Here is a 15000-nt window from a genome sequence, read left to right as displayed (position 1 = left end):
TGTGTGTGTGTGTGTGTGTGTGTGTGTGTGTGTGACCTAGATAATTAGTTTTGCTGTTTTCTATCTCTTACCTTCAGAATTTCATGGCTTTTCTATGTTCTTGGATTGATTATTATTGGTATTATTGTCATTGCCTTTCTGTGACGCAATGGAAAGAGAGAGAGAGAGAGAGAGAGAGAGAGAGGGAGAGAGTGAAAAGAAAGTTATTTATTGTAATTCGTTATTGTTTAGTTTCTGCTTTGTAATGGTTAGTGTGTGTGTGTGTGTGTGTGTGTGTGTGTGTGTGTGTGTGTGTGTGTGTGTGTGTGTGTGTGTGTGTGTGTGTGTGTGTGTGTGTGTGTGTGTGTCACGTGGAGGTTTTCTTAGATTCTGGAACGTGACGAGGCGGGAAAGAAAAGGAGTAAATGTGAAGTGTGTTGAATAGAATGCACGTGTGAAAGAAAGACTAATGTTTGTACGTATGTATGTATGTATGTATGTAGATGTACTGTATGTTTGTATGTATGTAGTGACTTTTCTCTCATCGTTGTTTAAGTGCTTATTTGTTTATATAGGTCACTGATTAGGGATGTAATATATAAAGTTTTCATCGTAACAACAAAAACAAGAACTACTACTACTACTACTACTACTACTACTACTACTGATATTACGTTACATCACCATAGACGTGAATGTGGAGGTGAATGTGTGTGTGTGTGTGTGTGTGTGTGTGTGTGTGTGTGTGTGTGTGTGTGTGTGTGTTATGTGCTGATCCTGGTGAGCGCTGGCGAGGAAGAATCTGTATCAGCTGCTGTTTTACTAATGACACAGCAACGGTGGGCTGAGTCAGGGAGTGGGGTGGTTGGGGGGAGGTGATTGAGACAGCTGGTAAGGGGAGAGGTGAGGAGAAGGGAGAGGGAGGGGAAGGGAGGGGAAGGGAGTTAGGAGGGTGAAGGGGTTGGTTGGTTGGTTGGTTGGTTGGTTGGTTGGTTTACAGAAGGGCGTGTGAAAGGAGGAAACTGAGAGTGAATGAGAATATTGAAGTGGTTCCATAAGGGTTGTTTCCAAAGGCTGCGGTGGTTACTTGTTTGTTTTCCACTGGTAGTCTTCTCTCTTCTTCATCTTCATCTTTTTCTTCTTTTTCTTTCTTTTTCTCTTTTTTTTCTTTTTTTCCTTCCCTATTTCCTCCTCCTCCTCCTCCTCCATTTTCATCATCATCATCATCTTTTCCTTTTCCTTTTTTTTTTCTTTGTCTTTTCTTCTTCTTCTTCTTCTTCTTCTTCTTCTTCTTCTTCTTCTTCTTCTTCTTCTTCTTCTTCTTGTGCCAGCTGAAAGTATAGTTAGGGAATACAGATCTAAGAGTTGTGATGAAATGCACAGGTTTCTTCTCCCTTACAAGGGCAGAAATTAAAGATCGCATTTTCAAACACTTCCGCATCTTATCTCCCTCTCTGCGTCGTAGAGGTTTCCTAAGTCTAGTGCCAGTTGAAAGTAGTGAAGAGTTGTAATATAAATCATACAGGTTCTTTTTCTATCACAACCTCAAAATACTAATTGCTAAACATTTCTGCATGGTATCTCTCTTAACAAGCTGTATAGTGGAAGTTACCTAAGTTTAGTGCCAGTTGAAAATAGTTAAGAGTTCTAATATAAAGCGTTCAGGTTCTTTTCCATTACAACCTCAAAAATACCAATAATTTCCGTATGGTATCTCCTCTTCCTGTACTGTATAGTGGAAGTCAAGTGGAGTGTTGTGAAGGACGTTTGCATATCTCCATTCATAGTGTGACAAGGCCTCAGCATCATCGGTGAAGATAAACACACAAGCACTCATGGGAACACGCGTGCTGATCATCTGTGTGGCCTTTAGGAATTATTGTTACGAGAGACTGGTGTTTGAATAATGCGAGGCTGGGAAGTGGGGCAGTGCAAGTGTGTGTGTGTGTGTGTGTGTGTGTGTGTGTGTGTGTGTGTGTGTGTGTGTTGGGGAGGGTAGGATGGAGGGTAGATGATAAACTCCTTGTCTCAAATACTTCCTTTTCTTTCTTTCTTTCTCTTTTTTTGCTAGAGTTGCTTACTTAATATTATACACAGACGTATCACCACCACCACCACCACCACCACCACCACTATCATGTATTCACTGAGAGTTGTAGGCTGCTGTCACACCATTTCTTCCTCTTCCTCTTCCCTCCACCCACTCTCTCCCTCTCTCCCTCCTCCCAAGCCTCGCCAAACAGCAGCTGACCGGCCGTCCTTCATCAACACATCAGGCCAGAAGTAGATGAGATTATGGTCTAAATTCTACACCGTGTTGCTTGTGTTGCTTGTGTTACGTCTTACTGGGTGGTGGTGGTGGTGGTGGTGGTGGTGGTGGTGGTATCACTGTGTGTGTGTGTGTGTTTTGGTAGTTACGAGTGTGTTGTTTTCTCTCTTGCCTAATGCTGCTAATGTGTTGTCATGCAGTTCTGACTTCCGTGTGTGTGTGTGTGTGTGTGTGTGTGTGTGTGTGTGTGTGTGTGTGTGTGTGTGTGTGTGTGTGCTACTGTCATGCTGGTCCCTGGTTGCATAGTAAGAGGCCTTTGTTATTCATTGTTTTTGCTGTGGTTTGAAAAATTATATATATATATTTTTTTTTGTATAATGTAATTTTTTTTAATTAATGGAACATATTTATTTTTTTTTTCAATCCCAGTTTAGTTGCCTTTGCTCGGCTTTCCCGTCTTACATAAAAATGAAACTAACTGACTATATTTCTGTCTTAATTCGTCTTGTTCTTCCTTCCTTCCCTTCCCTTCCCTTCCTTCCTTCCTTCCTTTCTTCCTTCCTTCCTTCCTTCCTTCCTTCCTTCCTTCCTTCCTTCCTCCCCTCCCTTCCCTTCCCTCCTTCCCTCCTTCCTTCCTTCCTTTTCACTTTGACCTTCCATGCACCAATGAACATAAAGACAGATCCGCAACACTTCACTTCTGACCGTCACTGTATCTATCCCTCTTGAGTCTTGACCCTCTGACCTGGCACTGGTGGGGCTGAGACACCGTTAATCCCTTCAGTACAGGAACACATTTTCCAACATGAGTTTTGAGTACGATTTGACGACTTTATTTACATCAGCAACGGTCTATGGATGTCAGAAGCTTAGCGGCCAGAGCCTTCACTATTTTAATCCCCCACATAAGTATCTGAAGCTGTATAATATCACCAAATAGACAGCAGAGTGAATAAGAAAACGCATCCTGGTACTGAAGTGAAGTGGAAAGCAGATCGGGCCATAAATAGAGCAGTGGATGCGTGAGGAGGATGTGGAAGGAGGATGGGGAAGAGGGAGGGAACAGGGAGGGCGAGGGCACGTCTGGGTGGAGTGAGGAGTGGAAAAGTATAAGCTAGACAGGTGGAGGGCAGTGAGGAGGAAGAGGGAAAAGGGCGTTACATTCCACAAGGTTCTCCATCGTGTGTGTGTGTGTGTGTGTGTGTGTGTGGAGTGAGAAGTGGATGTGTGACTCAGGTGGAAGGCATTTGAAGTTTCATTTTTATTAGTCTTTTTTATGATGTGGTGTGCTCCAGGAACCGAGGGAAGATGAAGGAAAAGAAGAGTTAAGTACGTCAGGTTAGTGAATACGAAGATGAGGAACAACAACAACAAGAACAACAAGAAGAGACGGCATTGGACAAAGAGAAAGGAAGAATATAAATAGAAATAGAGAAAAAGAAAGAAAAATTAATGCACGTGAGAAAATAATAAATAGGAAAAGGACAACAAAAACAAGAACAAGAACAAGAAGATAAGGAATTAAACATACAGAAAGAAAGAAAATAAATAGAGATAGAAAATAAAGAGGAAAAAGAAATACACATGAGAAAGAGGAGAGGAAAGGAAACTTGATGAGTGGTGATAAGAAGAGAGATAGTTGGAGAGAGAGAGAGAGAGAGAGAGAGAGAGAGAGAGAGAGAGAGAGAGAGAGATAAGATGAAGAGGTAGATGAGGAACAAAAGACAAGGAAAGAATATTGAAGGAAATAGTTAAGAAGAAATATGAAGAAGAGGAAGAGGAGGAGGAGAAAGTGAAGGAGACTGAATTGGAAGAGACAGTTAAGGGGAAGAGGAAGAGGAGGAGGAGGAGGAGGAGGAAGAGACATTTCACACTTAAGGCTGACGTTATTACTGTTATTATTTTCCACTTTGCACCTTCCTCCTCCTCCTCCTCCTCCTCCTCCTCCTCCTCCTCCTCCTCCTCCTCCTCCTCCTCCTCCTCCTCCTCCTCCTCCTCCACTTTTTCTTCTCTTGTCTTGACGTGTTAGTTTGTTTTTCCTCTCTCTCTCTCTCTCTCTCTCTCTCTCTCTCTCTCTCTCTCTCTCTCTCTCTCTCTCTCTCTCGTGTTGCAGTTATTTTTCACGTCCAATTTAACTTGTAATGAGGAAATGAAGGAACGCGTCACGGTTTTCATTTGATTTAATTACAGACACTTACTTGGGTGTTTCTTTTTGCTTCGCTCTAAATGGTTCACTTTCTTTTCGCTTCTTCTGTTTTTTTTTTCCTTTCGTAATTGGTCTGTTGCTATTTTCGTATTTTTTTTTTTTTTTTATTTATTTATTTATTTATTTTTTTTTTCCTTTTTTTTTCTTTGCATTCGTAGGAAATATTCTCATTCGTAATTAATTGGTGTTTTTTTTATTCTTTTATTTTCCTTCTGTTTTTTTCTTTGTCTCTTTCTTTCTTCATTTCCATCTCTGTCATGTCATTAATTAGTCTTTCTTTTTTTTTTTTTTTTTTTCTTTTCAATTCGTCACTTGTTTCCTCTCCGCCGCATTTTGACACTAGAATTACATAAAATCTCTGAAAAAAAAAAAACCCTCTCTCTCTCTCTCTCTCTCTCTCTCTCTCTCTCTCTCTCTCTCTCTCTCTCTCTCTCTCTCTCTCTCTCTCTCTCTCTCTCTCTCTCTCTCTCTTAACCCCTTCAGTACTGGGACACATTTTTACCGTGAGTTTGTGTATGTATGGACGATTTTATCTACATTAGGAAGAGTCTATGGAGGTCAGAAGATTAATGGCCAGTCTTCATAATTTTAATCCCCCTCATAAGTTTCTGAAGGTGTATAAAATCGCCAAATAGTAAGCAGAATGAATATGAAAACGTATCCTGCTACTGAAGGGGTTAACCTCATCAGTACTGGAACGCATTTTTACTTTTGAGTTTTGTGTACCATTAGACCATTTTTATTTACATCAGGAAGGGTCTATGGAGGTCAGAAGATTAATGGCTAGAGTCTTCACTGTTTTAATTCCCCACATAAGTTTCTGAAGCTGTATAAAATCACCAAATAATAAGCAGAATGAATACCAAAACCCGTCGTGCTACTGAAGGGGTTAAACATTTCTATTCATCAGTGTTCCTTACCATCTTCCCGCTCATCTATTCAGTAACAAGTTAGTCCGTTCTCTTCACAAATTTTTGACCAGTCGAGAAAAAAATGAAGACAAGAAGAAAATTATGTGGATGTGTCTAGACTCTTTTTGGACCATCCTGTATTCCCGTTTTACACACACACACACACACACACACACACACACACACACACACACACACACACACACACACACACACACACACACACACACACACACAGAGAGAGTCAAATATGCATGTCACGGTGCAAACTCCAGTAACAACAATGCAGTCTTGACTCCGAGGGGAAAGTTTACTTAGTCGGGGTTGGGCGAGGCAGAGCGGGGCGAGGCGGGGCGGGGCAGGGCGTGAAGGGAAGGGAAGGGAAGTAGGGAAAGGGGAGAGTTTGCAGTTATGGAATTGTTTACCTATTTAGTGTACGGTTCTGTTGTTCTCTTCTTTTGTCTTCCCTTCCTCTATTTCCTGTCTTTCTTTCGTTATTTTCTCGAGTTTCATCTTCTGTTTCGTCTCTTCCTTTCTTCGTTGTTATTCGTTCATTCGTAATTTTTTTTCTTGTTTCTCATTTTCTCTTTCATACGTTTTTGCTTGTTTCCTTTCATTCCTCCTTTTCTTCCTTCTCGCTTGCCTTCCTTCCTTAATTTTATCCTAAGTTCTTTTTTCTCCTCTTTCTTCCTTTTCTTTATTCATTCTTAGTAAATCAAATATGTACCCATTAGTAGTAGTAGTAGTAGTAGTAGTAGTAGTAATAATAGAACAATGAATCACGTAACACATTCACCTTTATACCTACCTACATAAATACACACACACACACACACACACACACACACACACACACACACACACACACACACACACACACACACACACACACACACACGAATACATACATACGTACACACACGATCCCTCCTTCAGAATTGTGAGTTATTCAGCGTGGCCTTGGATGTGTGGCCAGGTACATGCTAATGAGCCAGCCTCCCTCAGTGTGTGATAGGTATTACAACACATACCTGTCCTACTCTGTGTGTGTGTGTGTGTGTGTGTGTGTGTGTGTGTGTGTGTGTGTGTGTGTGTGTGTGTGTGTGTGTGTGTGTGTGTTTGTTTGTTGGTTTGATTGACTGACTTACATTTTTAGTTCATTCATTCATTCATATATCTTTCTTTTCTGTCTTTTCTGTCTTTCACAATCCCTTTCTCTCTCTCTCTCTCTCTCTCTCTCTCTCTCTCTCTCTCTCTCTCTCTCTCTCTCTCTCTCTCTCTCTCTCTCTCTCTCTCTCCTCTCCTCTCCTCTCCTTCCCTTTCTCCCACTCCCTCTCCCTCCATCCCCATGCCCATCCCCATCCTCCTTCCCCTCCCACATCCCTCTCACACCCACATACTCATCTCACTACCTAACCCTTTACACCTCCAACATATTAACCCTTTTTTTCTTTCCCTCTCCAGGTAAGTCGAGGCCATGGAAAGCTGTGTCTGTCCTGCCGCTGACTGTCCCAACGCACCTGGTGACCATTACACTCCCAGAGGCAGGTATTGTGCTGTCAGGTGTGGGGTGTATAGGAGTGGGTGGCTGGGTCCAGGTTCAGTGGGTGCGGGAGTCTAATCTGGGTGTTGGTTATTGGTGGAGAATTGAGCTGATTGGGTGATGGTGGTAGTGGTGATGGTGTTAGTGTTGCAGCATCGTGAGGACTAAAGGGCCGTGGGAGCGTAGTGGTTGGGTGGTTGTTTGGTGTAGAAGGGTGTCTGTCTAGGAGCGCTATCCACCTGCGCGACTCTTCAGCACAGACATTACAAGAGAACAAAGCGTTTTAAGATGATAGCCCTTGTTAAGTCTTACAGGATGGAGTGCTCCCTAAGACTGACTCCATCTCGTCATGTCCCGCTCTCTCAAAGCAGCACCTTACAGCATAGGAATAGTTAGGTTAGGTTTGGTTAGTTTTGGGTTAAGTTAGGTTGCGTTGGTTAAGTTAGATTAGGTAGAGCAGCGTGGTGGTGGCTTAGGAGGTTGGGTGGTTGCATGGTGTAGAAGGGCGTCTAGGAATGCTTAAGTTAGGTTAGGTTAGGCAAGGTTACATGGGAGCAGTATGGTGGTAGCTTTAGGGACATGGCTGGCTGGCTGGTTGGTTGGGTTAGGTTAGGTTGGGCTTGGTTAATGTTAGGTTAGGTTAGGCAAGGTTACATGGGATCAGTATGGTGGTAGCTTGAGGGACTGGTTGGTTGGGTGGTGGAGGAGTGTACAGAAATAGTAGGTAGATACAGGTTTAATTGTGAGGCGCTGGTAGGGTACAAATTTGAGGTGCTTTATGTGTAGTTCTTGTGCTTAGTGTTGTGTAGTGGTGGTAGTGGTGGTGGTGGGGGTGTGAGGGTGTGGCATATAGTGTGCTGGGGAGTGGGGCAAGAATGGGCTAGACTAGACTGAATGAGACTATAATTTTTTTTTTGTCTTCTTGTTTGTGCGAGACAATTAACGTGTATCTTTTTCTCTTTATTTATTTATTTATTTATTTATTTATTTATTTATTTATTTATTTTTTTTTTTTTTGTTCGTAGTCTGCCTTCCCTTGTCCATAAAAGGAAACATATCAAGAAGTAGAAATGAATAACAAACTGTGTGATTTTAAATGCCTGGAAAAGTTAATAATACTCTTTCTTAAATTAATGTTAATGTGACGTTAACCCTTTCAATACTGGAACGCATTTCTACCTTGATATTTCTGTACGATTAGACCATTTTATTAACATTAGAAAGGGTCTGTGGAGGTGAGATAATTAATGGCCACAGTCTTCACTCTTTTAATCCCTTACATGAGTTTTTGAATCTGTATAGAATCACCAAATAGTAAGCAGAATGAATACGAAAAGGCGTCATGGTGTACTAAACGAGTTAACTTAAGCAACATACGTATACACATATTGCGATATTTAGTAACAAAAAAAAAATTACCTCAACTAAGCACTAAAAAAAAGTTAAAAAGGTAAAAAAAAAGAAACCTACTGTCAAAACTATCAAGATTTCAAGGATATTCCCATGACGCAACGCTTCGAGGGTTCTACAGCATCAGTTGGGAAAAAGACACAAAAAAAACACACGAGAACCCGGTTAATGATCAGTACAGCCTTTCAAAACAGCCGCCAGAGAACTGAGGTGTTATGTTGTGTAAGGCAGTGACGGTGGTGGACAGGTAAACGTTCAGGTGAGATTGTGGTGGGCAAGGGATGGACGGAACTGTATGGGTGTGGTTATTGGGGGGTGGAGGTGTGTGTGTGTGTGTGTGGAGAGAGAGAGAGAGAGAGAGAGAGAGAGAGAGAGAGAGAGAGAGAGAGAGAGAGAGAGACAGACTCGTATTCTCAAACACGTCCATCCTTCACCTTACTGTTTAAAAAGGATTTATCTAACTTTACACGAGTTTCTAAGGTGTTTTTACGGTTCTAGAGGCAGCTTGTTAAGATTCGTACATGTTTAACTGGAGAAACACTCTTGAGAACCCCGCTAATCATCTCTGTGGCCTTGGAAAATAGTGGTGGTGACAGCAAAGCGTTACTGAATTTGGATTAGAGAGAGAAAGACGAGTGGAACCTGAGTGGAGTCCGGCAGTGTGTGTGGGTGGCTGTGTGTGTGTGTGTGTGTGTGTGTGTGTGTGTGTGTGTGTGTGTGTGTGTGTGTGTGTGTGTGTGTGTGTGTGTGTGGGTTGGCGAGGCAAGGAGACCGTGTTTGGGCAGCTGGGACGTTGAAGGAAAGAGGTATTGGACAGGACACACACACATTAAAAGACGGAAGCAAACAAACAAACAAGTAAACAAAACAAACACTTACCTTGAGAGACGACAAAGGCATCACACACACACACACACACACACACACACACACACACACACACACACACACACACACACACACACACACACACACACACACACACACACACACACAGTCCCTTCCCTCACGTTGACGTAACACCCTCCTCCTCCTCCTCCTCCTCCTCCTCCTCCTCCTCCTCCTCCTCCTCCTCCTGCCCGGCCCTTCCCTACCCTTCCCTGTATCTTATCTCGTGGCCCATCGTCTCCCAAGTGATGGCCAGTGTCAGTAAGCAAACAAGGTCCCCTCCGCCATGTCCACCTTCCCAGAGCCTCTCTCCTGCGTCGTTGTCCAGGTAATTGGGCAGTAATTGCGACAGGTGCCACTGGGAAACACCTGAGAGTGGCCATTAGCGTGATAAGTTACCTGGCGTGTGTGTTGACGTGTGGGGATGGCAGTGGTGAAAGTGGTGGTGCTGGGAATACTGTTTAGAGGTGGAATGCAACGTTTATGGCTTTGATTGGTGTTGGGGGTGGGTTCGCAATGAGGTGAGGTGAGGGGAGGTGAGGTTGGGTTGGGTTAGGTTAGGTTAGGTTAGGTTAGGTTAGGAGGAGGAGGAGAAGGACGAAGAGGTGGGATGCAAGGTGTATGGCTTTGTTTGGTGTTGTGGATTGGTTTGGGGATAAAGTGAGGTGAGGTTTAGGTAAGTTAGGTTAGGTTAGGTTAACTTTAGAGGAGGAGGAGGAGGAGGAAGAGGACAGGGTGAAGCTTACAAAAGAACAAAGTGTCATCATAACTAATAACAAGGAGAGTTATAAGGATTTTAAACAATAACACGTATAAATTATGTCCTTACTAGGATAAATTATGTCCTTACTAGGCAATCTGGCTTCACTGTGACACGAGAACGAGGAAGAGAACAACGCAGAACTTAAAGACACTCATTCCTGTGTTTTGGCTAATTAATTTCCTTTCTTTTAGGGAGCATAGAGTCAAGTGGGCCTTTTTTTTTTTAATATTAACAAGTTTCCCTCTTGCATAAAAAAAGAAAAATAAGAATATCGAACAGTAACGTGTATGATCTATGGCCACACTATTTTCATTATTTATTTATTTATTCATTTATTTTTCGTGGTGTGGTGGTGGTGATGCTTCTTGCTACAGTGTTGGAGGCGTGATTCTACAGGTGTGATTGAGGGTGGGGTGGGGGGACAAGAAGGGTGGGAGGGGCAAAGGGGGGTTGATATTCAGTTTCCTTTTTAAGTCCAGATGAAAAGATATTGACTCACTTCCTTGTTCCCTGAATTCTTTCCTTCCTTCTTGTCTCTTTCCTATTTTTTTTTCCTACTTTTTGTATCTTTGCTGTCTGTCTCTTTCGTCTTTTTTGTTTTTGTTTTTCTTTATTGTATTTTCTTTCTTCTTTCTTTTCATTCATTTAATTTTTATTTTTCCTCTTTCCCTCTTATTCCCCTTTTCACTTCCCTTTTTCCCTTTCCCTCCCTTTTATTATTCTTTTTCCTCTTTACTTTCCTTTTTCCCTTTCCGTCCCTTTCACTTCCCTTTTCATTCTCCCTCTTTGTTTTAATCTTCCTTAATTATCTTTCTTCCACTATCTCTTCTCTTCCTTTCCCTTTTCCTTCCCCATCACTTCTCTAATCTCTTCTCTCTCTTCTTCCTTCCTTCCTTCCTTCCTTCCTACCTTCACTTGTCCTCACTTTCTCTCTCCTTCCCTCCTTCGTCTCTCCTTCCTTCCTCACTTTCTTCCTTCACTTTCTCCTCACTCCCTTCCTCTCACCAAGCATTTATCAGGTCAAAGGTCAAGAACGCTGATTGGCCACCTCTGCACACGATAAGGTCATAATTTAAACCTTTTCCCTCAGCGTAGCCCTTTCTTGCCCTCCTATCCATACCCTGTCATTTCATTTCTTTTCGTCCTTGTTTTAGTTTCGCCTATTTCTTGTTTCATATTTTTTTGTTTTTCCTTCTCGTCTTTCCGTGACCCGTGTGTCCTTCGTGCCTCGTTCATTATAGACGTGCCTTGGTTGTGTGTGTGTGTGTGTGTGTGTGTGTGTGTGTGTGTGTGTGTGTGTGTGTGTGTGTGTGTGTGTGTTGTCTCTCGCTTCTTCTTCCTCCTCCTTCTCCTCCTTTTCCTTCTCCTTCTCCTCCTCCTTCTCCTTCTCCTCCTCCTCCTCCTCCTCCTCCTCCTCCTCCTCCTCCTCCTCCTCCTCCTCCTCCTCCTCCTCCTCCTCCTCCTCCTCCTCCTCCTCCTCCTCCTCCTCCTCCTACTGACCAAGCCACGCCTCTCCCTCATTCCTAATTCCTTTTCCTGATTGTCGCAAGAACATTAGTCGGGAGAGTGTGACTGACGCTTAGGTGTTTCCGTGTGTGTGTGTGTGTGTGTGTGTGTGATGGATATTATTATTGTTTTGTCTTTGGGTTTCTGTAATCCTCTATTGTTGTTGTTGTTGTTGTTGTTGTTGTTGTTGTTTTCTTAGTCTGAACTGGAAAAATTTGTAATGTTATAAAAAGGGGAAGGAAAAAAAAGAAACTGGTCTAACAAAAGCACGTGTTTCTTAAGTAAAACAATTAGGTAATAAGAAAAAAAAAAAAGCATAAAAGAACTACTACTACTACCACCACCACCACCACCACCACCACCACCACCACCACTACTACTACTACAAAAGGCGGCAGCAAGCACGATTTGGAATAATTTAAGATAATCCTTTCACTGGTTCACTTTTAATTACATTGTTTATGCATGAGGCCGCTGCCATTGCACTCCACTATGTATGTATGTGTGTGTGTATGTATGTATGTATGTATGTATGTAGGCCATGTATGTATGTATGTATGTCCTCTCTTTGGCGTATATCCTTTATTTTATTTTATCTAGTTTTTCTTATTTTAGTTTAGAATATTACTATTTATTTATTTGCTTATTTATTTTGTGTGTGTTTTGATGTTACGAATGGGCAGTTTTATCCTTTTAAACATCTATTTTCTCTATCAGTCAAGATGTTGGCCAGATGAACCAGATGAAAGTGAAACAAGTCACTGTCACCTTGAAATTTTAATGCTATCCAGGAAAAGCAAATGAAAAGAAGAAAAGAAATTACATTGATATTGGCGATAACCTTATTTGAGGACGAAGGACAGACAGAGAGAGAGAGAGAGAGAGAGAGAGAGAGAGAGAGAGAGAGAGAGAGATGGACGTAGTGGTGTTGAGGGTGTTGGTGTACATGTGGTGGGAGGAATGACTTGCGGTGCGTCCTCGGTACAGTGTCACTAATGATAACAGAGCCATGCAGGGAGACGCACCGGCCACACGCACGGTACCATACACAGTGCCATACAACGCTTCTATTGGCTACTGCAGCAGACTTCTTGGCCCTTATAAAATTTGTGATCAGTTAGAATAGTAAATTTTTCTATGTTGGAAAGGCATTAGCTAACTGAAAGAAAACACGAAGATTAACTTTACTAACTACTAATCATAAACTAACTGGTAAGGCAATAGGGTCAATTCCGTAGTCTTGTACAATAGGGTCAATTCCACAGTCTTCTTGTAAGCTGTCTAACCAAAAGAACATCTCATATTGATAAGCTCCCGAACAAACTAAAGACTGTGTGACTGGCTTCTTATAATCGAAATGTTGTCTCTAATAAAATTTTCGGGTCTGAAAGTATGTAGTTTAGTGATATTTCAAGAAGCAAGCTGTGTTTTAATGGAAGGGGAAATTGGGTCTTTTTAAAATCAATGTGCTGTGTGTTGTCTCTTGTTAAATTCTCGGTCTGGATGTTCTTTTGTACGATTTGAAGTTGAAATAGACTACACTAATTTAATAGGTTTCAAGAAGCCAGCTGTTTTTTAATGGCCGAAGACACACAAGGCGAAACAACCTTTAAAATCAATGACTTGTGTGTTGGCTCGTAAAATTCATTCCTTAGATGTTGTTTCGTGCTGTTTCAAAGTGGAATGGAGTGATTTGTTATGTTTGAAGACGTTATGTAAGTTTTTAAGGGCTGAGGACTCACTTGGCAAAACTGAACCTTTAAAATCAATGACCTGTGTGTTGTCTGTGGTGAAAATTCTCTCCCTAGGTATTATTTCGTGCGGTTTCAAAGTGGAATGGATTGATTTGTTATATTTGAAGACGTTATGTGAGTTTTTAATGGCCGAGGACTCACTTGGCAAAACTGAACCTTTAAAACCAATGACCTGTTTGTTGTCTGTGGTGAAAATTTTCGGTCTGGATGTTGTTGTGTACGATTTAAAGGTGGAACAGACTGATTTTCAAGGAGTTATATGGGTTTTAAGAGCTGAGGCACACGAGGCGCCCCTATCTGCCCCTATGTTGCCTCACCGTTATGTAACCGACACACTGATGCTGATAGGCGCGGCACATCTTTGTTTGGCTTTATTTGTTTGGCTTTGGTTACGAAATTAGATTCTTTTCTATGCAAGAGGGGAAGATGGCCAAGAGCAACAATAATAAGAAAAAAAAAAAAGGCCCACTTGATTCCCAGTCCCCTAAAAGTGTGTGTGTGTGTGTGTGTGTGTGTGTGTGTGTGTGTGTGTGTGTGTGTGTGTGTGTGTGTGTGTGTGTGTGTGTGTGTTTATTATATTTAACTTGTACAGGCTGAAGGTTGAGGCAGAGTGAAATAATAACCACTTGTTTTTTTTTTCTCTCTGCAAGTTACGACGTTGAGAAAAAATGGTGTGGTATTTATTTTAATCCACTCGATTCCCAGTCCCCTGAAAGAGTGGTAGAGAGAACCAAAAGTCTGGGGCAACTGTCTTGAAATGTGTCATGTGCTGTTTTGGATTTGATTTGATGTTTTTTCTTCCTTTTTTTTCATATTATTGAGTATGACGAGTTTTTCATCCATTTGTCTATTTATTTATTTAGCTTTTTTTGTTGAGGGAGAGATCATGGTGTAATGTGGCGTTTTAGATTACCTTTTTCTTCTTCTTTTTTTCTTTTTTTCATTTTGTTGAGTATGACGAGTTATTATTTTTTTTCTATTCATGTCTATTTATTTATTTATCTATCTATTTATTTATTTATTGGGGAGAGGTCATGGTGTAATGTGGCGTTTTGTAATTGCTTTTTTCTTTACTTCTTTTTTTTCATATTATTGAGTATGAAGAGTTTCTATTATTCATTTGTCTATTTTTTGACTGATTTAATTATTTTTTTGGTCGTGGGTGGTGGTGGTGGTGGTGGTGGTGGTACTATCCGGTCAAAAGAAAAGAGAACGAAAAGAAATGGAAAGTAAATGATATGATATGCGAATTTTCTTATTTTTATTACATTTTTTTTTTTATTCATATCGGTGAGTGTTAACAGTTTTCCTCTATTTATTGATTTTTTTTTTGTATTCTTTCGTAAGACGGTTTAAAAAAGAGAAAAAAGGAGAGGAAGCGAATAAAAAAAAGTAGGGCAAGATTCAGGTTTTTAATTAAATATATTGGTAAAGAAATGGGATGGATGCCTTGATCTTTTTTTTTTTTTTTTTTTCAGTTTAACATGTAAAAGGTGTGCAGGATTTCCTTTGCATATTCTCTCTCTCTCTCTCTCTCTCTCTCTCTCTCTCTCTCTCTCTCTCTCTCTCTCTCTCTCTCTCTCTCTCTCATTGTTCGATTTTAAGTTTTTTAACCAAGCATCATTAAAAACATTATATTGACATTTGTAATTCTCTCTCTCTCTCTCTCTCTCTCTCTCTCTCTCTCTCTCTCTCTCTCTCTCTCTCTCTCTCTCTCTCTCTCTCTCTCTCTCTCCAAACGTCGTGAAGATGAGATACGTAAAAGAGAAGC

The 15000-nt window shown here is 41.3% G+C and overlaps 1 protein-coding gene across 6 annotated transcripts in view; it reads left to right on the top strand.

Moving 5' to 3' along the window:
• Positions 1 to 15000, top strand: part of LOC123515211 (nascent polypeptide-associated complex subunit alpha, muscle-specific form-like) — a 123276-nt gene that overhangs the window by 10189 nt on the left and 98087 nt on the right. The window contains exon 2 of one of the 6 annotated variants that reach the window (XM_045273754.1): positions 6830 to 6966. The exons of the other annotated variants lie outside the window; for them this stretch is intronic. Within the exon in view, the coding sequence (XP_045129689.1) occupies positions 6830 to 6871 (42 nt within the window). The 3' untranslated portion in view covers positions 6872 to 6966. Of the gene's footprint in view, positions 1 to 6829; positions 6967 to 15000 lie in introns of those variants that run through there. 6 annotated transcript variants of the gene reach the window in all.

Source organism: Portunus trituberculatus, chromosome 38, assembly GCF_017591435.1.
Source record: "Portunus trituberculatus isolate SZX2019 chromosome 38, ASM1759143v1, whole genome shotgun sequence".
In the NCBI taxonomy this organism is placed as follows: Eukaryota; Metazoa; Arthropoda; class Malacostraca; order Decapoda; family Portunidae; genus Portunus; species Portunus trituberculatus.
Note: the sequence above shows the minus strand (reverse complement) of the source record. Positions and strands in the feature narration are given on the sequence as shown.